The sequence below is a fragment of the Bombus flavifrons genome, chromosome 16 (genome assembly GCF_040668555.2).
Source record: "Bombus flavifrons isolate JBK064 chromosome 16, iyBomFlav1_principal, whole genome shotgun sequence".
In the NCBI taxonomy this organism is placed as follows: domain Eukaryota; kingdom Metazoa; phylum Arthropoda; class Insecta; order Hymenoptera; family Apidae; genus Bombus; species Bombus flavifrons.
Window position 1 is genome coordinate 7302465 of NC_138457.1, and position 10530 is coordinate 7312994.

The 10530-nt window shown below is 37.8% G+C and overlaps 1 protein-coding gene across 3 annotated transcripts; it reads left to right on the forward strand.

The window, feature by feature from the left end:
* On the forward strand, positions 1–10093 carry LOC138188248 (GTP-binding protein Di-Ras2). Of its 3 annotated transcripts, none has more exons than XM_069129865.1 (5): positions 1–323; positions 401–539; positions 1438–1643; positions 4174–4392; positions 4975–10093. In XM_069129865.1, the coding sequence occupies exons 3-5, from the start codon at positions 1506–1508 to the stop codon at positions 5206–5208; spliced, it is 591 nt and encodes a 196-aa protein (XP_068985966.1). In that variant the 5' UTR covers positions 1–323; positions 401–539; positions 1438–1505; the 3' UTR covers positions 5209–10093. The 3 variants fall into 3 exon arrangements, with proteins under 3 accessions (XP_068985966.1, XP_068985964.1, XP_068985965.1); XM_069129863.1 differs by having other exon boundaries at positions 3–323; positions 1434–1643; XM_069129864.1 differs by having other exon boundaries at positions 3–323; positions 405–539; positions 1434–1643.
* Positions 10094–10530: the final 437 nt, after the last annotated feature.

Below are 10530 nucleotides of genomic sequence, written 5' to 3' on the forward strand. Positions count from 1 at the left end.
CGGCTGTGCAGAGTGGGGTGAGCCCCGGTGCGGAGGGCGTGCGCTTCGTTTTCCATCGAGATCGTGAAAGTTCACGGTAGCGAGTGGCCGGACATAGAAAGAGAGAGTGCTGAGAATATGCTGATCCCGTGGCCGGTGGAAATCGAGCGCAACACCCGTCGATCGATCATTTGCTAATTAACTGCCGTGGTTAAGGTACTTGGACGTTGGACAGGTGACCCGCTTTGCCAGGACATCGACACTGGATGAGAATCCTTGGCCAGGCCAGTTATTATCGTCCCGGCTCCTAGAAGGCTCCTTGGTCTAGCACGTTGACTGTTTCGGTGGGCAGAGGATTCCTTTGAACCTTAACGGAGCTCGACCTCCAGTCTGTGAAGTTCATTACTGATTTTTGAATTAGGAAGAAGAGGCAAGCAAGTGCACACGGGAACGTCTTCTTCAGTGAAACGTCTTCTCCAGGAACTATATTGGTTTCCTGGAAGTCAAAGTGACTTGTTCGACGAAAAGAGAGCGCACGGCGGCATCGTCTGGCCCACAAGGTTCACCAGACACTTTATTATCTGCAGACCCTCCGCATCACCGGGTCAATGCGATCGTGATCTTATCGCCTAATGCGACTCGTGACGCGTCGACGTTTAACCGTGGTCGTGGTTCAGTAATTGGTCAAGAATATCTCGCTCCGGGGTTCCCGGGTACCTCTCTGCTCTTTGTACTGATTATTTTTTATTTCGTTCTTTTTAGATGATCTCGGGAGTGATTGGTAGTGATTGATATTGAAACCCGATTCACACGTTTCTTAAATCGCCGTCGATATTACCATCGAGCCTCCGAAGTGAAAACGTTGTTTGATAACGTTGACAAGAGACTCGAGTCTCAAACATCACTTGTTGAATACATACACATATAGAGGGATGATTACGGGTCGTAAGAGGATTTTGAAGTGGCATTTATATCGGGCCGTCGTTTTTCTCGCCGAGTAATCAGTCAATCGAGCATTCCAATATCGCTAAAAAAAAAAAAAGAAAATAGTTCTATTAAAAAATTACACAATCTATTGGAAAATTGCAGACGAAAAAGATAGCACGTGGAGCAGTAGCTTGATGACTCCACGTTGACTTTATTCATTAAGCTTTCAACTTGTGATTCAATCATTTGATGATAATTGGAGATACAGTAGTGTTATAATCCATATATAATTTGATTGATGCTCAAAGTGGTTCGCTTTGTAATTAAATCAGCCAGTCGTTAAACGTCATCGCACTCGTGGGAGTCGAATAAAGAGAGTACATATATTGGTCAATGTAAACAGCAACCGGCAGAGGCGTAAAAAGAGGGAAGGAGAGATTCTGGGGTGGCGGAGGGTTGCTGCAGCCTTTACGCAAAAAGCCGTGGGCGTGTGAGTCAATTTCGCTTTTGTACGTCGTGTGCGACAGACAGATTTAAACGGGATCACGGACGGACCCCGACTGGCGGGGGTTAACATCATCGGGACGGCAGATGTCAGGATGCCGGAGCAGAGCAACGACTATCGCGTGGTGGTGTTTGGGGCGGGCGGTGTCGGCAAAAGCTCTCTCGTGCTGCGTTTCGTGAAAGGAACCTTTCGTGAGTCCTATATACCCACTATCGAGGATACGTACAGACAGGTAAGCCTAAGAAGGATGCGTGAATTAGTATACTTTATACATGGTGTCCCGGTAATCATGGTAAAATCGGCAAAGGATTGGTTCTACACGAAAAAATAATTTTATGCTTTTTATGCGATGCTCCGTTTTTGTATAAAATCGAATTCCAAAATTATAGACTGCAGATTTTTATGCAAATTGATACTTTTATAAATCAGCATGATAGTTGCCACGGGAGTCATCGGTGACTTACCATTGTCTAGGAATAATTAAATTAAGATAAATTTCATAGACCAAGAAATATAATATGTTGCATCAAATATAGGTTTATGCAAATTGGTATTTTTATAAATTGAACAAGTGGAATCTAAGCAGAAATTTCTTTCGTCCACTGAATATTATAATATGTACTATAATTTGTATACGTACTTTGTATATTTTTTCATATTATGTGCATTTCCTACATTTGTGCAATTTTAAATTTCCTATGCGAATACATAAACTTATACTTAAACTGTAACTTATTCATAATATAGCCGCGGAGTTGATCTAGATATCGATTAGATTCAATTGCGCGCGAATTTTATTTTTCATACTTCCAAAACCGATATAGTATATGAAAATTTTATTGTCTGTATAATTAGATAATTCATTTATCTATTTAATTAAGTCAATTTGAAGCGAAATTGATCAATTCCAACAAATTTTTATCAATATACATTTATATACATTTGCATTTAAGGTTTTAAAGATAATATACGTTCTCAATATTACATTTGCATTTAAGGTTTCAAAGACGGAATACAGGTACCCTCGTATAACACGATATAGTTACATTCCAAAAATATGTCGAGTTATGCGAATCCGTATTATCGTAGAGATCTTAATGAATCTGAATGAAAATTAACAAACGTATACTATTCTCTGTTTATAACTAAGAGAAATACTTTCATTGAAACAATCTACAATTAAGAGAATTACGTATTACGTATATTACGTAAGCGAGGGCAATTTCCTTTCTGGCAAGATATCCTCATCTTCTAATTTTCGTTGATTTATGTACGATTTCCATTTATGTTTGTTGTAAAAAATGTCATCGATTTTTCATCAGAAAAGCTCCGAATTGCCAGTCCTAGAAATGAATTAAAAATTTCCGTATGTATTCCAAAATTCTTGCACATTTGCTCGAATAAGAAATATCGAGTTATAATACTTGCACTTAAAAATTCTCATTGCCTACTATGTTGTATGTAGAATTTCCCCAATTTTTAAATCGTATTACAGCTAATGTTGCAGGCCTACCATGTTGTACAAGGATATGTAAATTTCGATAGAGTTGGTCAGTTCAATTTCCGTGTGTTTCAATATCGAAACAGCCTAGATACTACGTTAATGCATTTCTTATCATTTAAATCGATTTCGCGATCTCGTATATCGAGACTATCGCACGTTTGATAATTAACCGGGGAAGTAGTATAGAATTGGATCGGACAGGCGATGCAAGTAGTAGAGGTATGTCGTATATGAAACAGAGGTAATAGATTTTCCCGATCAGATAAGTAACAGGGACCGTCGTGACGTAAATCGCTGATGCTTCACCGATGATTCATACATGATGCAAGATCATTGTTCTAATCGTTCATCTCCTAACCATTATCTCGTTCTGTAATCACGAGATTCACATGGAATCGAACTGCCAGTAAACAATCGATCTCCTCGACCGAACAACGTTTTCTACCTCTGTTTTTATTTGCATTTCAAATCCATTGTTCTCTCGACATTGTTATATAACCCACCAGAAAACGAGATAATAGGGTTTTAGGTTAGAGATACGATTCGAATACCATTTGAATACGTTTAACTTTTAAATTAACCCTCTATTATTTTATAATTAACGATGCTTCCTGTTCTGAATGTTTTAAGACATGAATGATATTAATTTTCAATTGATGCATTTTTTATGTTATCGTATATCGATATCTAATGGTTGTCGTCGATTATCGATATATCGCTCATTCAATGAATTTTAACGTCATATTTTAACCATAGAGATATGGTCTTAACAAAGTTACAACGATTCAATACATTCAAACTAAGTTTTTTCTAAAATCATAATTTTTGTGTTATGTCATTGTTACAGTAGATGAGTGATATATATACATATTAATGGAGGCTTTTCCTTACCGACATTAATAACGAATATTGTGGATCGCGTTGCGATTGGGATTGCGCGATCGATCGATTAGTGGATAATTCAAATTATCGACGATCCCGTTCAATTGATTGTTTGCTCAATTTCTAACATCGATTAAGCGGTCATCGATCGTGATCGTAAGTAGATTTAAATTATTCCCTAATCGATCGATGCAATGTCAGTTTCAAGCTTGTTGAAACTATCGAAGAAGTTTCGGAACGAGAAAAAAGAAAGTATAAAAAAGCTTCGTTGGTGGAACTGTTGAGACCCGTGCTGTGTTTGCGACGAGAAGCGTGGCGAACTAACAGAGATATTCAAACGGGCGGAAATGGGACGATTATGCTACGAATATTTCAGGTGATAAGCTGCAATAAAAACATATGCACGCTTCAAATTACGGACACAACGGGGTCTCATCAGTTTCCCGCGATGCAACGGCTCTCCATAAGCAAAGGTCACGCCTTCATCCTGGTGTACTCGGTGTGCTCACGGCAAAGCCTCGAGGAACTACGACCGATCTGGGCTATTATTAGGGAGCTTAAGGGACAGGACGTATCACAGATACCTATAATGTTGGTAAGGCCTATTCTTTTGGTTGTCTCGTTTTCAAGTTGTCATATTTTTCTAACAAAATGATGACGTATAATATGAAGATTAATGTGAGAAAGCTGTGAGGAATGTTACAGAATAAATATAACTTGAAGAGTAGGGGAAAACAAGAATTGCCATAAAATAATTTTATCGAGAAAATTAATATTTTAGTTCACGAGAGGAAGAACATTTAATGAATTTAACTGTATTGTTCGTAAAACGAAGTTTATACCTTAGACATCGTAAAAAATGAATAATAAAACATTAATTATTTTTATCCTTGTTTTGTTCCAGTGCAGAGTGGAACAAACCACTGAATGAACCCAGTACTCTAAATCTTTAACGCTGTTTTATGGAGCCATTTTGGACATTATAATCATTGTAATTCGATAGTTCTCTAGTCCCAGTTGTCAGAAACAAAATGTATTATAAAGTGGAAAATCATGAAAAATGGACATTCCTCGTTTCTTCTCATCTTTCATATTTAAAGCAATCTTTTTATAAATTCTTCACAAAAAGAATAACAATATAATTTGATATTTCTATTTGATTCTCATTATTTAACAGGTTGGGAACAAATGCGACGAGAGTCCATCGGTGCGCGAGGTATCGATGAGCGAAGGAGCAGCAGAAGCCGCGAACTGGGGCTGTGGTTTTCTGGAAACATCCGCCAAGACGAATCACAACGTAAATGCATTATTTCGGGACCTGCTGATGCTCGAGAAGAACAGATCTGTATCGTTGCAGCCTGTACAAAGCAACAATGCGATCAGTCTAAAGGAAAAATGCTGCGTAATGTAACCTAGCAGAATTAGAGCAGCCATAATGGAAAGAAGTCACGGTGCATCGTGTATGAAGACGACCAGAAGAAAGAAGAAAAAGAAGGAAAAAGAAGAAGTTATTCGAAGGACAAAAGTAACAGAATCAGTCGGCGATTTCTCGACCCGGCGTGGCATCGGCCACGGTAGTCTCGACACGACCAGTAGTTAGAATAGATTAGATTTTGCGCGAACGAAAGGGACGATAGATATCCGTGAGACTACGTGTCGTACAGGGTGTATCTAATGCTCTTTTTTCATTAAGAAGCTTATTCTCGCGCAGATAAATAATTCTCCAGGACGTTTGTGGGTCCTCCAACGATGAGATCGGATAGATTGTGAGATTGTGCGTCGGTAAGATGGATAATAACGTGCCGATTGTTACAACGGTCGATTCAGAGCATTAGGGCCGCTTTGTAGTCTCTTTCTAAACCAAACCGTATTACTATACTATTGATAGATTTTTTAATTTTGATACAGAGCGACGTAACTCGGTCCGTCTTCTAGGTTTCACGAGACCAACGACGCGTTTTTCATTCTGTACCAGTCGGCTCGTTAATGGATCATTATACATTCTGACCATCCGCTCGACTATCCCGAGCTTACTATATGGAAGGGACACGATCGTTCTGACCGGCATAGAACCGATCTAGACCAAGTAACCAATCTGACAAAAAGCGATCGTCCTTTTCGTGCCCAACGGAACAACGTGGATTTTCCTTGAAAGAGCAGCCAGTACAAAGCTTATAGTCTCGACCTCGTTTGTTGATATATATGTATTAATGTACGATGAGATGTATACCGAACAGGTTTAACGATCCAACACAGAATCAACGCTCTTTCACGAAAATCTTCCGAGACCGCTGTCCGAGACTACTAACGCGATGATCAATTTCTGGGACTAGTATCGCATACAAGTTTTCTCCATCCGGAGATGGAGCATAGGGGCGAAACACATGCGAACGAGAAACGACAAAATTAGATAAAAAGTTGTTACGAGATTGGTTTTTGTTGAATAGTTGTAAGGTTTTTGTAACGATGCTAATTAGGATTTATTACTCGACACATGTTGGTTGATACAATTACATGTACTTACACACACTTACACATACACGGACAACACACAGAAAGGCTTACATACGTGTACCAACACGCACAAACACACACAGAGTCATTAGGCACCATGCGTTTCCCGTGTTGACCCAAATTTTAGTGTTTTCCTCCTGTATGTCGTACGCACAGACGTAGGCTATTAGTGTTTGCGAGGAGACGCTAATTAAAGGGACTCGCCTCAAAGAGCTCGTTTGTTCCTCGACTCGAGTTTCGTTCATCTTGCTACTCGCGTTTATTGTTGCAACCGAGGTTCCTGGGCCGAGTTTGGGCAAACTTTTTCACTATGATATCTCTGTCCTCTAGTATTACTATTATTATCATTGATAAACAAATAGAGAGGGCGAAAGAGAATGTCTTAAAACAAACTTTAGGAATTTTTGCCAATTTCTTCAAAAGTAGACATTATGAGTGTTATCAGCTTGAAAAATTTGCCCTGACTGTCCAGCTCATCTTTGTTGGAGCAACCGATTACTATAGTTTCCTTTGTATTTAACTGTTATTCGATGACGTCTCTGTATCTGTGGGAGCCAAAGCTTCCTTTCATTTAAGAAACGCAATGGAGGCACGAGTGGGTGATAAATTAGTCTCTAATTTGGTCGGTAGAGTAACTGCTTGTTTCCAGCGAACATCAACGAATTATGGTTCCAGCCATTTTATACGTGGTCGTTGTTTTGTCTACTCGTGCCGGCGTTCAATCATCGTACCGATAGCTTTAAGAAACAAACGCTGTAATTCTGTCTAACGCGTTAACGGGACAAAATGCGTTGTCCCACTGATATTACGATAGACAAACGATCAATGACATTACCATGATCATTATTATTATTGTCGAATCGCGAATTATTGGAACACACATATCCTGCATTGTAACCGTGAACATACAATCAGGTACGTGCGTGCACAAGTTAAGGAATGAGGGCCGGTTTCATGTCGATTCATCGTTTCTTAAACTCCATATTGTCGTTTAAATCTAATTTAACAAATGAATTGTAGATATTTATGCAAATTCTAATTATTGAATTTTTTTTACTGACTGAATATTATAGCAAGTACTATTCTTTGAATATTTTATATATTTATTTTATACATTATTTCAAATTTTGCATGACTATATAAAAATCTGCAATTTATTAGCAACTGATACGTAAAAAAAGTTCATTTACCCATATATCTTTTAGTGACTGGAAAAGTCATCCACGTCGAAATTGTTTTCTTAGAATTATTGCAAGGTTGAAAAGGTTTGTCACAATGTAATGGTCGGTGTTGCATTAATTTCTTGGCGGCCTGGTGCTCTCGCGTATCTGGCATGAGTCTGTATATACATACATACCTGCATGTTATATTTAGATGCAAGGTTAAAAAGAGTCTAGTCAAAGGCGAATCTGACCTTATGAAATCGACCCTCAGCATGCTGAGTGACGAGAAGAAGGGTGGCAAGTTAAGGGAAGGAAGGGAGGGGAAAACGAGGAAAACACACACATACACATGCGAATTAGAAATCGATATATCGTATTCTATGATTTTTTCGGGGCCAATCGGTGTGATTTGTATAAATTGTGAGCTTTTTCTGCGTGATCGTAGGTCGATTTCTATTGTTTTCACGGGTTTGCAAACAATTCGCAAATATAACTTCTGATTTAATCCTTTGTTAATCACGTTGGAAAATCTCTAACCGCGATTTTTGACGATTTTCTATCTGCGAAATCAGGCGATCCTTTTTACAGATGTTGGTGTTCGATTTTTAGCATTCGTCGAGAACATTGTATAACTGTGCTTCGTCTTATATACGTACATTGAATCGTGATTTTCAAAGGATTAATTTTGGAAGCTTCCTCGCGATAAAAATACGTTACGCCGAAGCGAAAATTTGTTTCAGTGAAGTTGCATTACTTCGTCCTTGTTCAAAGAGCGCGCGCGTCCGTCGCGCGTGCGCGGTAGATCGCCCGCTCAATTTTGAAATATTTATACGCGCCAAACAGAGTACACGCATACATCGAGAGCATCAATTTTTTATCGTATTATAATTACCAAGGCACGCACGACCACGAAACATAACAGAACACGATGGATCTCTTACGATATTACGCTTTATTTTTTATTGTGTGTCCACGAATGTACCTATGTACGATATTTCCAATAATCTGATCGCGACTGTTATTCGAAGACGAAAATTGAAACAAAAATGCCATACTTAAAGAGACGGTATTGGGTAGATTAAAACGTTAAAAAAATAGGCAACGTTTCTATCAGAAGCATTTACTATAGAAATTCATAGATATAATTACTGTAAGAGAAACTAATAAGTTTCAGAGTGATTAGAACGCTTGATTCAATTTTTCCATAAGAAATAGAAAATATGGAGGATGCAATATCCAAATAGGTGCAATATTAATGAGAATACAAATTGTCTATTATATTACAGATATATTTACTTAAAGATATAAAAATCTAGATAGTGTACTATAAGTAACTAACTATTTCACTACGAGTCTTCTATAATGGCGCAGTGGTCTAGTGCTTGCCTTCGTACGCGAATGAACTCTGGCTCGAGTCCAGCTCAGGATAGAAATCTTCTATTCGATTTTTCTTCGTCGTTCTCTCCATAGATTTAATTCCAGTGAACTTATTGTAGAGCGTCGATGTGTCAAATCGACTCTGTCACTTAAAATAAATCGAATAATCGTCGTGAAACTAAAGAAACAATACTGAGAAGATCGGATAAAAAGGAGATCGTCTTCGAATAATAAGTTCTACGATTAGGTATTTGAAGAGAGAGAGAGAGAGAGAGAGAGAGAGAGAGAGAGAAAGAGAGAGAGAAGGATACAGGGTCGTTCGTGCTAAAAATTCCAAAGAATACGTTGTCGTTATTTATGGGAAATTTACTTAGGCTTAAGCTTGTTGTTAAGTGATGATCGATTTTAAAAACATGCATTCTCTCGATAATATCCGTATCTTCTCATTACTTTACGAAAGAAAAGAGAGGAGAAGGAACCATAAATGATATGTGTTTAACGACCATGATGAGGAAACAAAGCTAACGCTTGTCCACCTAGCTTCCTGCAGAAATTTCAGTGTAAAAAGAAGAGAAGCGTTTTAAAATGAGTTTTAAAGAACTGGCGATAAAAATATGCGGTTGAATCGAAGGTGGGGGAGGAGAAGGGGAACAATGAGGGTGTTAGAGAAAAAGTAAGTCTGTGATCGATATCGTGAAATAAAAATCAACGAAGTTTTACCATATCAAGAAATAATCATATCAATGATCTACCATATCCATATAACTCAGGTTGAAGCAGAAAATATGAAAGATAAAATAGAAACAGAGAAGAAAGTATAACAATCAAAAAGGAGAACCAACTATCTGATCGTGCAAATTAAACAGAAGATCCGTGAGTGTTTTAAGGGATTATTCAAATTTGGTTAACTCCCACCTTTGATCGGTCGTAAATCGACGGAAACGAAGGAATCACATATCATGGCTACGCGTTCCACAGTATACTCGCGGGTGTGCGTCTTTAGGAAGGCACGAAGAACGTTTTAAATATTTAGCGAAACGAAGAAGAGATGAAGAAAAAAAAAAAAAAAACTAATAACATTACGAATATCGACAATGATCGATTTATTGTTGCGATGGCTCGTTTATTATTATTATCCACACTCCAGAACCGTTTAACCGGCTACGAATCTGTACTCGTGAAGAAAATGAAAAAAATATTATAAAACCTGCGAATTATACAATCTTAATTCTTGGCAACAAGCTTGTTCTCTACAACCAATCACTCCATTTCCAGTCCTTGGGCCATCTCCATTCAAAATATAAGTATCATATTCTTTTTTCTTTTTTATATATTTTTTTTTTCATCATTCAACAACATTCTCTTGTGTTCGTTTTTTTCTTTTTCAGTTTCAAAGAAGAAATAACTTTTGGGTATAAGATTCTTCAGTTCAGTGCAGATTTCCAGTCTTGGTCACCTTCATTCAATACACTGCTATTTTTTATTCAACCCATTCAATAATACTTTGCTCTATTTTCTTTCAGTTTCATAATAAAAATAACTCTTTCTGTTCATACAAAATTTTCTACTTTAATGGACATCAATAGAACATATTTAAATATCTTCTAACCGAGATTTCATATTACCAAATGATTTACTGTCAAGTGGTTATTTGTGTCTCTTTTCCAGATTCCACGTTT